The 19,037-nt window shown below is 45.4% G+C and overlaps 1 protein-coding gene across 7 annotated transcripts in view; it reads left to right on the plus strand.

Annotated features, from left to right (window-relative positions):
* The window catches only part of NCOA7 (nuclear receptor coactivator 7), a 172,141-nt gene that overhangs the window by 93,460 nt on the left and 59,644 nt on the right, over window positions 1–19,037 (plus strand). For all 7 annotated transcript variants that reach the window (XM_077162816.1, XM_077162819.1, XM_077162813.1 and 4 more), the window contains one exon: window positions 14,733–14,812. In XM_077162816.1, coding sequence (XP_077018931.1) covers window positions 14,733–14,812 — 80 coding nt within the window. The remainder of the gene's footprint in view (window positions 1–14,732; window positions 14,813–19,037) is intronic.

Genomic DNA, 19,037 nt, shown 5'->3' on the forward strand with positions numbered 1-19,037 from the left:
TGCTGATTACATCTGCAGTCGGCTAGGAGGCATGCCTGCTGCAGTGAATGAATGATTGATTTAATTGGCTGGTGCTTAAATGAGAGAGCTCAAGTAGTACAGCCAGAGCAGCTCAGCATACCTTATCTCAGCACTCGCAGCTCAGCCCTGGCCTTTGGGGATACAGAAAGAAGTCACCCCAGGGAAAGTTGTTGGAACCCAGAGGCCTGGAGAGAAGGTCAGCAGAGATCACCTTGTGCCTTCCTACGTAAGAAAGAACTCCAGTTGAAAGTTAGCTGCCATTCCTCTGAAGAACTAATGAAATAAATCCCGTTTTATTAAAAGCCAATCCATCTCTGGTGTGTTGCATTCTGGCAGCTAGCAAACTAGAACAGATGTTGAACTTTGTTAAATGCTGTTGCTGCATCAATTGAGATGATCATGTGTTTTTTCCGCTTTGACCTATTGATATGGTGTATTACATGAATTGATTTTCTTATGTTGAACCAGCCTTGCATACCTGGAATTGGTCATGATATATAATTCTTTTAATATGCTGCTGGTTTCAATTTGCAAGTATTTTGTTGAGGATTTTTGTGTCTATATTCATTAAAGAGATTTGGCTGTAATTTTCTTTTCTTATATTATCTTTGTCTGCCTTTGGTATGATGGTGATGTTGGCTTCATAGAATGAGTTAGGTAGTGTTCCCTCCTCTTCAATTTTTTTGAAGCATTTGAACAGGATTGGAACAAATTCTTTCTGAATGCTTGGTAGAATTCACATGTGAAGCCATCTGGTTCTGGACTTTTTTGGGGAAGCTTCTTGATGACTGAGTCAATCTCTTTACTTGTGATTGGTTTGTTGAGGTCATCTATTTCTTCTTGAGTCAATGTTGGTTGTTGATGCCTTTCTAGGAAGTTGTCTATTTCATCTGCATTGTCTAGGAAACTGCATTTTTGATTAAGAAAAGCCAGTTGTCCAAGGTCTCAAAGCAAACCAGAACTGCCACTAGAGCACCTCATCTAAATATATGTGGCAAACACCATCCTTTTCTCATTGAATTATATAATGGCACTTATATAATAAGTTCAGTTCTGTTTTTTAGTTATTTCAACAGAATGTTTTAATTTCTCTGGCTTTATGAATATATATTTTAACATCTGTAGGCATCTGTAGGGTGTTCCTTACCTCCGTTTCTCTTTTAAAAATAAATTTGGATAGTATTATGGATTTATGCTTATAGATTATCAAGTTTCCTTTCTCCAAAAGAATTTGTACTTTTATTTAAATTGCATTCAATTTAAAAATTTAATTTGAGAGGCAAGTGAAATATTTAAAAGAGTGAGCCGTCGTATTTGAGTATTATATACTCTCCTTTTAGTCAAGCTTCCATTTATATACTTCAGCCAAGTTTTAAAATTTTGGTCATATATATTTTGTCATTGTTTTGTTATACTTATTCCGAGGTATTTTATAGTGTAATACCACTATACCTGGGATTCTTCCGATTACATTTATTTTGCAGGTGTAAAGGAAGGTGATTGATTATTGTTTCTGGCCTCCTTACTGAACATTGTTAACGAATTCTAGGAGTTTTACGATAGTGTTGTTCTTCTAGGTAGACAGTCAGATCATTTGTTAATAATCAAATTTTCACATCTTTCTTTTCAGTATTTAAAATTCTTTCATCTTTTGCTTTGACTAGTGATTCCAGGACAATGTTGAGTAGACCCTATAATAGTGAGAATTCTTATTTTGGTATCGGTTACTGTTTTATTTTTATTTGTTTTTTTATTATTTTAAAAAAGCTTTTTATTTTGAAGTACTTTCAAACTTATAGGACAGTAACAAAATGAATACAAAACCCATACAGAGAGCTCCAGAATGTCCCTAGCCCCCCAGATACCCTGCTTTATCAATTTTAGCATTTTGCCACATTGCTGTATCATTCTATCCAGTCCATCAGCCTATCTGTTCATCCATCTCTCTGTCCATCTTTCTGTCTGCCTATCAGTCCATTTACTGGACACTTGAATGACACCGAGTACATCATGCTGCTTGAACATTTGTTATTACCATGTTCATTTTTTGTATCCATGTACAGTTATTAAGTTCAAGAAATTTTATATTTTGGGTAGTACATTATCCAATTTAACTTTTATGGTCAGTTTATTTGAACACCATAATAATATGGAGTCTTGAATAGGGCATGAGATCCTGTTGGTTTGTACAAGATAGTATGATGTCCCGCTATATATCTCAGAGTAATTTGGGCAGAGAATAAAAAAGTATTTGGAAAGTCACCCTGGGGGTCTGGGGAGAAAGGAGGAAATGCGTAACTTCCCCATTTGGGGAATTCCTGATATTCTTACAAGCAGTGGGGACAGCCAATTCAAAAGGCTGAGCCCTCTGATCTTGGGATTCGTCCCTCTGAAACTTATTCCTGCAAAGGAGAAGCTAAACCGTAATTGATAATTATGCCTAAGAGTCACCCCCAGAGAGCCTCTTTCATTACTCAGTTGTGGCCGCTCTCTCTAGGCCAACTGAGCTGGTGAACTCACTGCGCTCCCCAGGGATGAGCAGGGACCTGGCATCATGGGAGTGAGAAAGCCTTCTTGACCAAAAGCAGGAAAAGAGAAATGAAACAAAATAAAGTTTCAGTGGCTGAGAGATTTCAGAGTTGGGAGGTTATCCTGGAGTTTATTCTTATATAGTATATAGATATCCCCTTTTTAGTTTATGATGACTGGACTTGCTAGAGGGAAGTCCCTGAAACTGTTGAGCTGTGTTCCAATAGCCTTGATTCTTGAAGACAACCGTGTAACTAGATAGCTTTTACAAAGTGACCGTGTGGTTGTGAAAACCTTGCATCTGATGCTCCTTTTATCCAGTGTATGGACAGATGAATAACAAAATAAAGGTAATAAATAAATAAATAATAGGGAGGATAGGGGTGAGAAATTGGGTGTATTGAAATACTAGTGGTCAATGAGAGGGAGAAGTAAGGGGTATGGGATGTTGAAAAAATGATCATGGTAATGAATATACAACTGTGATGATATTGTGAGCCACTTATTGTATGTTATGGATGGACTGTATGTGTGTGAAAATTTCTCAGTAAAAACATTTTTTAAATGTTTAAGAAATTTAATGTTGACATAAAGCTTATAATATAAATTTCAGGTTTTTTTTCGTATGCCCCAATAATGTCCTTTTGAGCCTTCTCCCTTGTTAGACCCCGTCCTGGATCACATTGCCTTTAATTACCATTGTCTCCTTAGTTATTCTTTCTTTTTTCCCCAGTGAAGGCACTGGGAATCGAACCTGGATCTTTAGCATAGCAGGCAAGAATTCTGCCACTGAGCCACCGTCGCACCGCCTTCTTTTTTTTTATGTATATATATAATTGTGGTTATATACATACAACATAAGCTTCCCATCTCAACCTCACCTTTTTTTTTTTATATTTATTGGTTTATTTTTTATTTTTTCAACTTTTTTTTATTGTATAGTATAACATATATACAGAGCAAAGAAATGAAAAAGCAATAGTTTTCAAAGCACTCTTCAACAAGTAGTTTAGTTACAGGTCAGATCCAAGTTTGTCATGGGTTACCATACAATCCTCTCATATCCTTCCTTCTAGCTGTTCCAGAATATAGGAGCCTAAAGGGCTTAAATACTTTTTATCATCACAATCGACTTTTTTTTCCTTTTTAAAATTGATTTTATTTTATTAAACATACCAACATACAAACACAAATATTCTTACCATATGATCATTCCATTCTACATATATAATCAGTAATTCACAATATCATCACATGGTTGTATATTCATCATCATGATCATTACTTAGAACATTTGCATCAATTCAGAAAAAGAAATAAAAAGAAAACAGAAAAAAATTCATACATACCGTATCCCTTACCCCTCCCTTTCATTGGTCACTAGCATTTCAATCTACTAAATACATTTTAACATTTGTTCCCCCTATTATTTATTTATTTTTAATCCTTATGTTTTACTCATCTGTCCATAAGGTAGATAAAAGGAGCATCAGACACAAGGTTTTCACAATCACACAGTCACATTGTGAAAGCTATACCATTATACAATCATCTTCAAGAAACATGGCTACTGGAACACAGCTCTACATTTTCAGACAGTTCCCTCCAGCCTCTCCATTACACCTTAACTAAAAAGGTGGTATCTATTTAATGTGTAAGAATAATCTCCAGGATAACCTCTTGATTCTGTTTGGAATCTCTCAGCCATTGACAGTTTATTTTGTCTCATTTTGCTCTTCCCCCTTTTGGTCGAAAAGGTTTTCTCAGTCCCTTGATGCTGAATCCCAGCTCATTCTAGGATTTCTATCCCACATTGCCAGGAAGGTCCACACCCCTGGGAGTCATGTCCTACATAGAGAGGGGAAGGGCAGTGAGTTTGCTTGTCGTGTTGGCTGAGAGAAGCCACATCTGAGCAACAAAAAGGTTCTCTTGGGGGTGACTCTTAGGCCTAATTATAAATAGGCTTAGCCTATCCTTTGCGAGGTCAAGTTTCATATGAACAAACCCCAAGATTGGGGGCTCAGCTTATTACTTTGGTTGTCTGCACTGTTTGTGAGAATATCAAGAATCCTTCACTTGGGGAAGTTGAATTTTCCCCCTTTCTCACCATCCCCCCAAGGGGACTTTGCACATACTTTTTTTATTCACTGTTCAAATCACTCTCTCACCTTGTTTTTTAAGGCAGTGATACATTTAAAATAAGGTTTGTAGATGTTCCAAACAGAAACTTGACTACTTGTTTGCCAATAGGAATACAGAATCCCTCCCTGCCACTCTCCCTTTCCTTCCATACACATTCATTCAATATCTACCATATAAATGCCACACATTATGCCAGAGTCTTGATAAAAACCTAAAAGTACATCCCATGTTACTATTTATTTTCAACATTTGCTTTTAGTTTCTGATATATGGGTCAGCACAGTTTACACAGGCATGCTTTGGGGAATTAGGAACGGTGCTTAATCCCTAAAGAGATGGTCGATGAGCAGGTGGGTGCCCAGGTGGGTGCCCAGCGTACAGCTGTGCACAGGTGCCAGGCATCCCCTCTTCCTCCTTGGGATTTCCAAAATATCTCCATTCCATCTGTCCTGTTTCTGCCCCCTGCAGAAACTGTCGTTATGATCTTAAATACTTGTGGTTTGGCCTTGCATCACATCATGTTGGCTTCCATGTTTACTTTACTGAAGTGGCAGATGTGCCCAGAAGCCTTCAACGCTTTGCTGGAGCTGCCTTCTGTGGGTGGTGTCTGTGCAGCACCTGTGGGGAACTCTCCCTCTGCGCCCTGGGATCTCGTCCATACAGCGGCCGGCCGGGCCTCCCCGGGCCTCAGTTCAGGCTGCGTTTGGGTAACCTCCCCCTGCAGATCTGGAAATGATATCCTGAGTCTATTTTATTTCTTACAGGGAACTTGCTTTTGATACAGATTCTTTGGGGGTGGCATTGCTTTTTCGGAAGCCTATTTCTAATAAATATCAAAGAGTAACTAAGAAGTCTTCATCATTGTAAAGAAGCTCCCTTGTACTCTGAGTTTTCTAGCAAGTGGATTTTTTTGTTTTATTTTGCTCTTTCTTTGCAAATATGATAATGGCTGTTTCGTTTCACCAAGTGCTTTTTTGGCATGTATTGAAGCAATCTGAAAAGGTTTCTCTTCTTTAAACAAGTTTTCATCTCTCACTCTTGTCATTTTGGAATTGAGCCTCCTTGGTTATGACTCACTGGTCTCTTAACACTCTCTTCTGATTGCTCTCTACTTATGACAGCATTTGTCGAGCACTTGCCCTGTGCCAGGCTCTGTGCTAAATGCTGTGTGCATCACCACGTGTAATCCTCTGAACATCATTTATGAGGTGGTTTTTCATGTACCAATGAGGAAATCGAGGCACAAAGATTTTAAGTAACTTAACGTTAGAATGTAAGAGAAAGTGTCAGGGCGGATAAGAGAACCTCGTTTATTTTGACCCCCAAACCACATTTTAATCAGAAAGCTGTGTGGAGACATCAAGGAGATGGGGTGTGGCCGGCTGTCCTGGCCAGTGTCATCAGCTCTCAGAGCGAGGGCAGCACTGCCCTGTGTAGGGATGTCCCAGTCCTTGGAAACAGGTCCTGTTATCCCTTTCTTCAGAAGCTCTGGAGGACGACGTCACTTTTTGCTCCTCTGAACTGTCCTTGTTTGGATGCTATGAAGCCATCGTTTCTCTTTGGACAAGGGTTGACAGCACTGGCCATCAACCTCGTGTCCCCCACCCACTCAGACTGTCTTTTCAAGGGGACTGAGGGAAGAAGGGAGGCACACACATTGAGTACATATTAAACCAGGGAAATTGGGGTCTCGTAGAATTTAAAAACCTATAATTTGCAAAAATTCTGTTTGTCGTTGTTCAGATAATTATAACCAGAAGCAAAGCTACATTCTGTATTGTCTGTCCTTTTGTATGTACATAGAAATGATGGAATCACAATCTAGGGAATTCACAGCTCTTTCTTTCGGTTCTGTTTTCAAGTACAATAATGAATGATGTCCACTGTCCTGACTTCACTAGGTTCCCAGTGGTCTGTGACAGGAGCCAGATTCTTGGGTTTGAGCATCATTGGTATTTTCTCATTCTTGCCCATTTTTCTCCACACCAGAACATCTAAGCAGTGCCTCCTTCTTCGTCACCACCCAACCCCACTCCCGCAATCCTCGAATACCCCCTCTTTGCATCTCACCCTCTCTTTCTGTCTCTTCCCTTTAACCTGTTCTCCGTCTATGGAAGGCAGAGTAATGACCCTACTGAAGATGTGTACACGTCCTAATCCAAAGCCCGTGAATAGGTTACATGACATGGGAGAATGACAGTTGCTAAGCAACTGCTCTTAAGGCCATCGTCCTGGTTTATCCAGGTGAGCCCTATGTAATTGCAGGGGTCCTTAGAAGTGAAGGAGGGAGGCAGAAGAGAGAGAACCAGAGGCAGCGCATGCAGTTGCTGGCTCTGAAGATGGGAGGAGAGGCCCCTGAGCCCAGCAGTGTGGACAGCCTCTGGAATCTGGAAAAGGCAGAGAAACAGGTTCTCCCCTGGAGCCTCCAGAAGGGAACTAAGCCCTGCTGACATCTTGATTTTAGCCCAGTCAGACTCATTTTGGACTTTGAACCTACAGAACTAAAATATAATAAATTTATCTTATCTTTAAACCATAAATTTGTGGTGGTTTATTACAGCATGCTCTTCACGATGCCCTCCTCTGAACACCTCCAGCCTGTCACTGCCCCTCGCCTGCCACTGGCCCAGCGTAACTGCCCTGCTCCTCCCGACCCCGTAGGAGGCAACTGCAGTGGGGTATTTGCTTTCTTCTCAGACAGCCGAGCACCCGGGTGTGGGGCCGTACCCCTGGAAGAGCTCTTACTGCTGGTTGCTAACACTCAAAATAGCAAAACCTTAGCTTTCCCATAAAAATGCTTCAAAATTTCATTACCCATGCACCCCACATCCCCCCTTCACCCCATTACATGTTAGTAGATGCTCATACCCCTACTCTATCGATAGAGTCAGCAACCTCAACTTCCCCACTTATCATAGGAACTCTCTGTCACCTCCCAGTAACCCATCTTCAAGTTTATGTCTTTTGGCCCCCTGCAGCACTTAACACATCAACTCCACCTTCCTTTATTTAACTTTCTTTCCATGGCCTCTGTGACAACAGTCATTTTTCCATCCTAATTGTTCTCCCCCTCCCCCTTCATGAAGCACACTCTTTTTCTTCCCAAATCTAAACCCTCCTTGGGTTCTGTCCTCTGTCCTCCGGTCTTCTCTTTAAATTCACTCTCTTGGCAACCATAATCTCATCCACAGTGTCACGGGTCACATCGCTGCCAAGGATTCCTCCATGTCTAGCCTTCCTGCTTCTCCAGCCCTGGGCATCATCTCCGCTAGCACTTTGACAACTTGAACTTGGAACAGGAACAAATGAATTTAGCAGCACCCACCAAAAGAGGTTCCCCTCCTGCTTGCCTTTTTCTCTTGTGGGCACTGACTTCTTCCATCCAATGAACCTTGATGCCACCTTCCTCATCAGCGACCAGGCTCCTTGCTTCCCTGTCTTTTGCACCATTTTAGTTGCAGCCTTGGTTACGCCTTTCCTTGGCTCATATGGTGGTTTCCTAACAGGTCTTTACACCTTGTGTCCCTCAGTCGATCTCAGCCAAACCTTGACTCAGCCACAGAAGACTCTGCCTGAGGTTCATCTCTTAGCAGGTCCCTTCCCAACTGGAAATAAGATTCTCCTGCACCAACCAATTAGGGTTGCCTCCAAGGAGTTCCACATTAAGGTCTCAGATGACCTTTCCAGGCCTTCCTTCCGTAAGTCCCCTAGCCTGTGTGTTCTAGTTTGCTAGCTGCCGGAATGCAACACACCAGAGATAGATTAGCTTTTAATAAAAGGGGATTTATTTTGTTAGTTCTTCAGAGGAAAGGCAGCTAGCTTTCTGCTGAGGTTTTTTCTTATGTGGGAAGGCACAGGGCGATCTCTGCTGGCCTTCTCTCCAGGCCTCTGGGTTCCAACAACTTTCCCCCCGGGGTGACTTCTTTCTGCACCTCCAAAGGCCTGTGCTGAGCTGCTTGGACTGTGCTACGTTGAGCTCTCTCATTTAAGCACCAACCAATTAAGTCAAACATCATTCATTGCAGCAGGCAGCCTCCTAGCCGACTGCAGATGTAATTAACAACAGATGAGGTTCACATGCCATTGGCTCATGTCCACAGCAACAGAACCAGGTTCCTTCACCTGGCCAAGTTGACAACTGAATCTAACCACAACACTGTGCTACACTATAGAAGAGCAGACCACTTGCCTGTCCTTGATCACCGTCCTGCCTGCCTCTGCACGTTGTCTTATCATTTCCTCCCATGAGGAACCCCCGATTCCCCTCCTCAGATATCAAAAGCCCACCCAGATCCTCCACGCCCAGCCCAGGGGCCCAGAGTAAAAATGCTGGCATATGACCTTGCCCGGGTGATGTATTCCCTCTGTGCCCAGTTTATTCAGCTGTCATAGAGTTACCTATCTCACAGGATTCAGTGGGATAGTGTGTGGGGTGCACTCAGTACGCAGAGCTCCGCATGGAGTGAGCAGCCAGCGAAGGTGCTTGTGCTAAGTTTTCATCATCACCATCTTCTGTCTAGAATGAGTGCCTTGCTTTCGTCTTATCCACCCCTGTTACCCCAAAGGTTCTCAGCTGGGACGACTTTGCCCCTGAAGGACACCTGGCCACCTCTGGAGACATTTTTGCTTATCCTAGCTGGGGTGGGGGGTGGGGGCATCACTTTTCAAAGCTTTTGGAGGTTTTGTTGACTTTGCTGTTTGGGCTTGATTTTCAGTCATTTTGGTATTGGTTGCTAACTTCTTTGTTATTTTAAATCTACTAGTCACAAATGATTAAATTTATATTTTAAAAAATTGTGAAAATACGCAGTCTTCTCCTTTAATTTTTCCTTAAAATAGGGAGATAATCACATTAGGTTAACTCACAGAATGCTGCTTTTCTTCAGTTCTCTGTAATGAAAGTTACAGAGCAGCTCCTCCCAGGCTGCAGGGCCTAAGGACCAGCCGGGGATCCGGCCCCCCCAGTCTTTAGGAACTCCAGATTACGTTTTGAGGGAAACGATATTATTATGGCATAAACCGCATCATGTAAAAGCTCTTTTGTTTTCCCCAGATTATATGGGGTTTCTTGTTTGAAAAGCCTGCCCGTTTCCACACTCTGTTGGACAGGCAAGGGCTGACCTGTGACTGCCTGGGGGATTCGAGGCTGCACTGTTCACTGCAGCAACTTCAGAAGCCTTGAGGGGCAGCGACTTTAGAAAGACACTTCCTGAGCCCATAAACTCCTCTGCTCCCACCGCTCTGGGGGGAGGTGACGGAAACAAGTCCAGGCAGACTTGGGGGCTCGTGCGCCATCAGCCCCTGCCCCACGGGAGGTGAGGGAAGCTAGCATGGCCCGGCTGATGTGAAGGGGGCTGCGTGCAAGTGGCTGTATCATGGGCAGCTTCGGGGGTGGCAGGGCAGCGCCGTGTACCTGTGTGCACAGGACACGCACCCCTGCAGTGCCAGGTGCTGTGTACGGCATGCACGGCAGTGATTTGCGCTGAACAGGCACCATCTGGTTCCGTGAGACACGTGGCGGGTTTGAGTAGGTGATCTTTACGAGGATGGAGAAAGCAAGCCTGAAGTCTCAGGAGTTCTTTCTCTCCCCATTCTCGGTCTCCCAGTGCATGAGAAAGGGGAGTCTTCGTTCATTAAACTGGCACCTGGGATCGTTTCAGATTCTGAAGCCAAGAGCTTTGTACCCTGGATGCCTCGGGGCTGGTATGAGTTGGGGTGGGAGGGAAAGAGCTGCAGGCTGGGCACCAGTTCCACCCTGGTGGGACCAACCTGGGTGCCCACCCTGGGTGCCCACTGCAGCCTCCCCTCCAGGATTTATGCAGAACGAGGTGGGCGAGGCGAAGGGCCTGCATCTCCTTCCTCTAGGATTTTTGTCCATTTTGTCGCAGGTACTTCCTTAATTGAGCTGGGAAAGCACAGCTCTGAAGACTTCATCTTAGAGGCGGGGCAGGTGAGAGGTTCACTTGCTTTGTTCTGAAAGGCTTTTGAGGACACCTGGCCACTTGCCCCTCTGGCACTTCCTTTGCCTCTAGTTCCTGTAAGCAGGGGGAGGGCCAGAGTTTGAGTGGTTCTCAGGGGCTCAGAGGAGGCCTGAGCAGGACATAAAGGTGTCCCAGCCGCTGGGAGACGCTTCCACCCGTGCTGCGTCATGGGTGCTGGCCGCAGGAGCTGGAGCTGGAGTTCCAGCTCCGTTCCCCGCCGCAGCCCGGGGCTCTTCCCAGCTCTCTCCAGTGCTCTGTGGACTTGGTGCTGCCGAACCTGGCGTGGTAAGGTGTGCGGGACCACCCCTCCCGAGTAAGGCGTGCGGGACCGCTCCTGAGTAAGGTGTGCGGTACCCCTCCTGAGTAAGGCGTGCTGGACCCCTCCTGAGTAAAGTGTGCGGGACTGCTCCTGAGTGAGGTGTGCGGGACCCCTCCTGAGTGAGGTGTGCGGGACCCCTCCTGAGTGAGGTGTGCGGAACTCCTCCTGAGTAAAGTGTGAGGGACCCCTCCTGAGTAAGGTGTGTGGGACACCTCCTGAGTGAGGTGTGCGGGACCGTCCCTCCTGAGTGAGGTGTGCGGGACCGCTCCTGAGTGAGGTGTGCGGGACCCCTCCTGAGTGAGGTGTGCGGGACCCCTCCTGAGTGAGGTGTGCGGGACCCCTCCTGAGTGAGGTGTGCGGGACCCCTCCTGAGTGAGGTGTGCGGAACTCCTCCTGAGTAAAGTGTGAGGGACCCCTCCTGAGTAAGGTGTGCGGGACCCCTCCTGAGTAAGGTGTGCGGAACTCCTCCTGAGTAAAGTGTGCGGGACCCTTCCTGAGTAAGGTGTGCAGGACCGTCCCTCCCGAGTAAGGCGTGCTGGACCCCTCCTGAGTAAAGTGTGCGGGACCCCTACTGAGTAAGGTGTGCAGGACCCCTCCTGAGTGAGGTGTGCGGGACCTCTCCTGAGTGAGGTGTGCGGGACCCCTCCTGAGTGAGGTGTGCAGGACCGTCCCTCCCGAGTAAGGCGTGCTGGACCCCTCCTGAGTAAAGTGTGTGGGACCCCTACTGAGTAAGGTGTGCAGGACCCGTCCTGAGTAAAGTGTGCGGGACCCCTCCTGAGTGAGGTGTGCAGGACCCCTCCTGAGTAAGGTGTGCGGGACCGTCCCTCCTGAGTAAGGTGTGCGGAACTCCTCCTGAGTAAGGTGTGCGCGACCCCTCCTGAGTAAGGTGTGCGGAACTCCTCCTGAGTAAAGTGTGCGGGACCCCTCCTGAGTAAGGTGTGCAGGACTGCTCCTCCTGAGTAAGGCGTGCGGGACTGCTGGAGACACACAGGTAGCGTCGCCCGAACCCATTGCAGACAGAGGTTAGGAAGCACTAACAAGTCCTCGCCGTGTGTGATCGTCATGTGAAGACCATGCGATGAGATCTTGGAGCTTGCCAGTCACTCCTCTGCCTTCTGTGGAGTCCACCGTAAGTCAGTGTTCATTTGGTTGTGTTGGCAGGTGCCTGTGATCCAGTTGGTGAGCCGGGGCATCAAGGTACTGTCGCCGTACCAAACCCATCCAACTGATTGATCTGTGCTGGGAAGTCCGTTCACCCGTCCATAGCGGGTAGAATACTAAGCACAGGACATTCCGAGGTGGGCACATCATGGTCCTTACCTCGGGGATCTCAGTAGCTTAGGCTCTTGAGGATGATTTCTTTTCCTTTTTCGTGATATTACCATTGCTGATATTTGGTAGCTCACCTACCTATGCCAATGGAAACTGATTTGATTTTTGTACTAATTCAGGTGGACTTAGTTATGTTTACTCTGAAGGACTCAGCTAGCACAGGTTTTCTTTTGCGCCTGGACAAGACGGAAATGTAGAAGTTGTGGCTTACAATAGCGTCCCTGTCACCGGGCATCAGGTATAAAGGTGGATAGCTTAGGGCAGGGCGGGGAAGAAAGAAGCAGGTGTTAGGCTCTAGGAACAGGCACACCTACAGAGCCAGGTGAGAAAGCAGTTCTGAAAGCAAGAGGCCCTGAAGGGACAGCTGTTGATGTGAAGGTGAGATGGGAGGGACTGCGCCCTGGACAGAGTAGAGCTGCGCGTTTGGGGAGGCGGGCGACGTGCAACCTGAGGCTGGATGTTCCCTGCAGCATGCATCTTCCACGGGAGCGAAACAAAAACCATCTAAAAGTGTTCTGGTTCCTCAGAAGGAAAAAAGATGACTGTTCACATTGTTTACCTGCCAAGAATGACGTAAACCAGTTTTTGTAATTGTTATCTCATAAGAGAGTGGGAAATACTGCGATTGGGTTTTTGAATAGGCTGTGTAGACTCTCCTAATCTGGTAATTTCAAAATTTCCTTCCCGAAGTAATTTTAGATGTGGTCTCTGAAAGCAGAGAGGTCTTGTGTATAGTCTGGGAGAATTTTTAGGGTGTTTGGTTCTATGAAGGGATTTGATTCGAACATACAATTAGAACAAGACTGTAGTGGCAGCACCTACTTAAATTTATAGTTTTCTCTCTTGGCTATTATTTTTAAGCAATATAAGGGAAATGAAAACTCAGATAAAATCTCCCATGAATTAACTAGTTTCTTGTCTCTGGGTTAATTTCCAGCTCTCATGGGGTGTACCGACATTTGCTATGTAGATGAATGATGTAGGTGTGTGTGTGTGTGTGTGTGTGTGTGTGCGCGCGCGTGTGTGTGTGGTTTCAGGATCTCAGATGTCAAGGGCTGAGTTAATGACACTGCACAGACCATGGCATGACATCAGTGGTCAGAGATGGGCTCCTTTGTCATTCGTTCTCTAATCCCCTTCCATCCTCATTCCCCACTCCCATTTCCCTCTCCACCCCACCCCGCTTTGTTGTACTTAATGCGTAACCTTTTATTTGTATGTGTCCTTGAAAAATACGTGTGGCGGGACGTGTCTTATAAAATGTACATAAAAGATAGTGTTCTGTAGACCCCGTTCTCTTTCTCTCGATCTCAGCCTGGTGCAGTGTGTCCTTCTGGCCTGTTCTTTCTCATCCTGTCTGCACCCCAGGTGTGTCTCCCCCACATTTCACCTCCTCTCCAGCCCCCGGTGCTTCAGAGGATGCTGCTGTGGGGCACCCCCAAACAGGGCACTTTATGGTGTCCAAAAAGCGCCTGCTTCTGGGGAGGGTCTGCTGCTAAGATAGCTTGAATCTGTGGGACGCGGACGAATTTGCTGGAATGGCTGTACATTCCTAGTAGCAGGTCACGTCTTATCAACACTAGAATCATCCAACTTTCTGGTATTGTCAGGTTAACAGTGTAAAGTAATACCCCGAATTAATTTTTGTATTTGTCTGATCACCTATAAGATGGAGCATCAATTTTATATTCTTTTTGTCACTTAAATTTGTACCCATTGCACTATGTCTCTATGGTTCTAATATCTGGATAATACTCTGCTGAGTTGATACACTGAGGTATATTTAACCAGTACAATTAGGTTGAATTTTACACAGCTGCCAATAGTTGACAGTGTTTGACCTACAAAAACAGTAGACTCTGGCTCGATTTAATATGCCGTTGGACACGTAGGTGCGCCCAGGTTTTCATTATTATAAATAGCATTGTGGTAATCATGTGCTGTGACATATAGCATTTTTTTTCCTTTAGAATTTTTCTTACAATGAATTCTTAAGAGAAGAATTACTGAATCAGAGAGAGAATGATCATTTTCTTGGCTTTTGTTACATATTGCTAATCACTATCTAAAAGGGCTGTACTGATTTGCATTATGCATTATTTATATTGTGATTATACTGGTTTTACTATAACCTCATTATACACCATCATTTCAAGCAGAGACTTTAATAACTGTAAATCATTCCTTGTTTTTATTTCTATTGTTTGATTTTAGATAGCATTAATAATTTATTCGTGTATTCTTTGACTAATGGCTTGTTTTTATGAATATGATCTATTTGTGCTCTTGCTCCATTTTTAATAAGTGTTTTGATTTTTTTGTCACTTTGAACGTGGGTTTTATATGCTATAAATTAACTGTCTTTCTGAAAATGAAACTATTCATTTACATAAAACTTTGTTCTTCAGATGACAATCAAAACAAGACACATGATAAGAAAGAGAAGAAGATGGTGGTTCAGAAGCCGCAGGGGACGGTGGAATACACAGTACGTAGGGCGATGTGGACGTTTGTTAACCCCAGCACCTTTACGTCATGTCTCTCCCTGACACTTTCTGCCCCTCAGCTCCCTCCCCTGGGGCATCCACTACCTCTTAAAGCTGCTCACACCCTGCTCTTCACTGTTCTTTTTAATGCTTTCTCCTTGGGCAAGCTCACGGAAACCTATGGTCTGAATTACCTTTCGTATGCCAGTGACTTTCAGCGTCAGGTCTCCGTCTGAGACAGCCCATCTGAGTTCCAAATCCACACATCCAAAGCTGCCCACCCAACGTATATATGCCCCAGGACCTCCCTGTGTGGTCCTTTTCCAGGAAGCGGGGGCTCCATCGTCCACACACTTGAACCAGAGTGTTGACCGCTTCATGCTCATTTCTACCTTCTGTGACCATCCTGTACAGATTCCTCTGTTTTGCTCTTCCACAGAATCATGTTCCTTTACATACATTCTCTCAGTTTAACATTATTGATGCACGGGTGTGACTGTTATATTTTATTATTTTTTTTTTGCATGAGACAGGCACCGGGAATCAAACCTGGGTCTCCAGCATGGCAGGCAAGAATTCTGCCACTGAGCCACCGTCGCACTGCCCAGTGTGACTGTTATTTTAATATCTATCTCATGTCCTACCTTGTATATCCATGGAGAGAGACTAGACCTCCGCTTGTTCACTATTGTACCCCTGGCATCTCGCAGTGTGTAGTCACACAGCATTGTCAAAACAGTGGATGTGATGCTGTGGGCATGCCTGTGATCACATGTCCACACAGGCGTCCATGCTGCGTGCCCTGTGCCCATCCTCCTTGAGCCGCCGAAGGCCGGGGGCTGGGTCTTACTGAGCCTAGGCTGGTAGAGTGGGCACTCAGAGATGCATCTGTAAGGCAGTACGGAAGAGCGCTGTCAGGGAGTGTTCTCCTTGACTTCCAAGAAGAAATTAAGCGTTGTTGCTGTTGTTTTGTATATTTTTATTTTCCTATTGTTTTTTCTCAAATTTTTTATTTCAAGAACTTATTTTATCTAATATTACTATAACTGCCTATAATATATTTTTTTACCATTTTTTTGTTGTAAAATATAACATATATATTTATACAAAGAAAAGAAAGTAACTTTCAAAGCACACTTCAGCAAGCAGCTGTAGAACAGTTGCCAGAGTTTGTCATGGGCTTCCAGGCCCTCATCTCAGTTTTTCCTTCTCGCTGTTCCAAAACACTGGTGGCTTTATCAGAGTCATAATAATGGGATCTTACAGTATCTTTCCTTTTGTGTCTGGCTTATTTTACTCAGTATTATGCTCCCTATTGTTTTGTATTTTACATTTATTTACTATTGGGTCACGCCAGGCCCTGTATAAGGCAAACAGTACGGCTGGTCCCTCCCTGGTGCTTCTTTAGAATCAGTAGATCTCCAAGCTTTCTGCAGAAACCCTTTGAGAAGCCTCGATACGGCATCTCTGTGGATTTGGGGTGATACTTCACATTACACGGTCAGAAATGCATTCTTCATCCCCTAACACTCCACACTGTGCTTACCTCACAGTCGGCACTGAGAAGTGTTGGATTAAATTATTCATCATTTATAACTATTAATTCTAAAGCCGTATTTCCTGAGACCTGCATGTATCCGGCCCGTGATTCACAGGCCCCTCCAGAAATGCGAAGGGCTGTTTGCCAGACATTGCTTCTCTTACTGTGCACCACAGGAGGCAGCGAGACTCCTGAGCAATCCCCCAATTAATTAACACAGCAGGTGATGAAAGTAGCAATGCAGGTATGCTCACCTGTTTTGTCCTGTTATGGAGACTCATTTTGCTTGACAAGCCACTGTGTGTACATGTCATTGGAAGTAAGAGATGATTCATAAAACTTCATATTTAGAGAAACTAAAGTGCTTAATGGATTAGGATTGCCCCTGAGCTGTGCAGGGTCCAGCATTCTGACATAGTTTTAAACATTTAATAAGCCCCACCTTCCCCTGGGCTCTGAGGCCTAACTCTCAGTGCATGTCTTTCCCCTTCTATGCTAACTTCAGGCTGGTAGCACTTTTCCCCACTTTTCCCTGCACCCTCCATGCATAGCACCTTGTATAAACTTTGCTCATAAAAATATGAAGCAAATTTTTGGATCACGTACTGTGAAGTAAGAGCTCTGAAGCAGATATTGTGATTGCTGCTATTTGATGGCTGAAGAGCTGAAAAACAGAAAAGTTAAGCAAATGGCCCAGTCACCTTGATGGCAAGGGGCAAATCTGGAATTCAAATCCAGTGGTCTGGCTCTAGAGTGTGTATTCTCACCTTGTGGCTGGTACTGACTCAGAACACTGAAAACACTTGGGTTTAAATATGTGATGTACATATGTAGTATTAATATATATATATATATTTAATTTCTTTTTTTGCTTTTAGTTCAGATAATTTTGCTCAGGGTATAGGTAGGTGTATATATTGTTAACTTTTCAGTAATTTTTAAAAATATATCTAGGAGAAATTGAGGATGTTTCAATGGTATTTTAAATGATAACCCATAATTGCTCTGAGGCAGTTTATCGGGTGGGTGGGTTTACTTCCATGTCTGTGCCCCCACCTTCTCCGCAGGCAGTCCACACCTGCTTGCAGCTTCCAGTCACTACCTAACCCAGGGCTCACCTGGGGAGCCAGTTCCACTTACAGGGGCGGCCCCAGCCCACCCAGGGCTCTAGATGGGCACTTCTCAGTGACGTTCACCAGAGTGACCAGCTACTAGCAGGTCCCATCAGTGACCCTGGTTGGGGAGCCTGGTAGGTTACTGGCCTGATGGTAGGCAGCACACTGCATTCTGAGTCGGCCTTGTCAGTGCAAAGTGTCTCTTCCTGCAGCTGTCCTGCAGCTGTCTTCCTGCAGCTGTCCTCCTATAGCTGTCCTCCTGTAGCTGTCCTCCTACAGCAGCTGTCTTACTGCAGCTGTCACTCCAGCTGTCCTCCTGCAGCTGTCCTCCTATAGCTGTCCTCCTGCAGCTGTCCTCCTGTAGCTGTCCTCCTGCAACTGTCCCGCTGCAGCTGTCCCCTTGCAGCTGTCCCCCTGCAGCTGTCCTCCTGTAGCTATCCTCCTCCAGCTGTCCTCCAGCTGTCCCCCTGTAGCTATCCTCCTGCAGCTGTCCTCCTCCAGCTGTCCTCCTGCAGCTGTCCTCCTGTAGCGGTCCTCCTGCAGCTGTCCCCCTGTAGCTATCCTCCTGCAGCTGTCCTCCTCCAGCTGTCCTCCTGCAGCTGTCCCCCTGTAGCTATCCTCCTGCAGCTGTCCTCCTGTAGCGGTCCTCTTGCAGCTGTCCCCCTGTAGCTATCCTCCTGCAGCTGTCCTCCTGCAGCTGTCTTCCTGAAGCTGTCCCCCTGTAGCTATCCTCCTGCAGCTGTCCTCCTCCAGCTGTCCTCCTGTAGCTTTCATCCTGCAGCAGCTGTCTTACTGCAGCTGTCCTCCTACAGCTGTACCCCTCCAGCTGTCCTGCAGCTGTCCCCCTGCAGTTGTCCCCCTCCAGCTGTCCCCCTGCAACTGTCCCCCTCCAGCTGTCCTCCTCTAGCTGTCCCCCTGCAGCTGTCCTCCTGTAGCTGTCCTCTGCAGTGCTGTCCCTCACCTATTGTGGAAGGAGAAGTATGCACCTGCTGTGCCTATCACAGGTTCTATAGATTTAGAGATCGACACTACTTTGGCTGACCTTGGCAAACTGAACAACTATGGGTAGCCAGTCTGAATTTCTTTTCCGATTTCCAGGCCAGCCCCAGGATTCATCCATCACATAGTTGAGTGCCCTCTCTGTGCGGGGTACGGCAGAGTGCTGGGGCACATGGCCCAGACGATCCCAGCCAGCGGACACCCACCGTGCAGAGAAAGCAGCCCACTCCCCTGTGGCTGGGACGTGTACATGTGTGTTTCTTTTTTTCTTAGAGGTGTATGTTCTACCTCATGGACCACTGCCCCTACTCCTAAGTGTGCCAATTGTGCACATTTAGAAATCTGTTTGAAGGATGAGGGAGCATAGAAATCAACCAAATTTAAAATTTTGCTTTTAAGTATATTTCTTAAAAGAAATCAGAAAGTATTCTTTTTTTCTTCATACATCTGGGTGGCACTGTTTCTTTTTCTTTTGCTCATATGGTGGATAGATGAACACTGTTTATCAAAAGGAAGTTTTAGGTTGGGCAGTGGTGTCTTAGTGGCAGAATTCACAACTGCCTTGCTGGAGAC

The sequence above is a fragment of the Tamandua tetradactyla genome, chromosome 5, assembly GCF_023851605.1.
Source record: "Tamandua tetradactyla isolate mTamTet1 chromosome 5, mTamTet1.pri, whole genome shotgun sequence".
NCBI classification, from domain to species: Eukaryota; Metazoa; Chordata; class Mammalia; order Pilosa; family Myrmecophagidae; genus Tamandua; species Tamandua tetradactyla.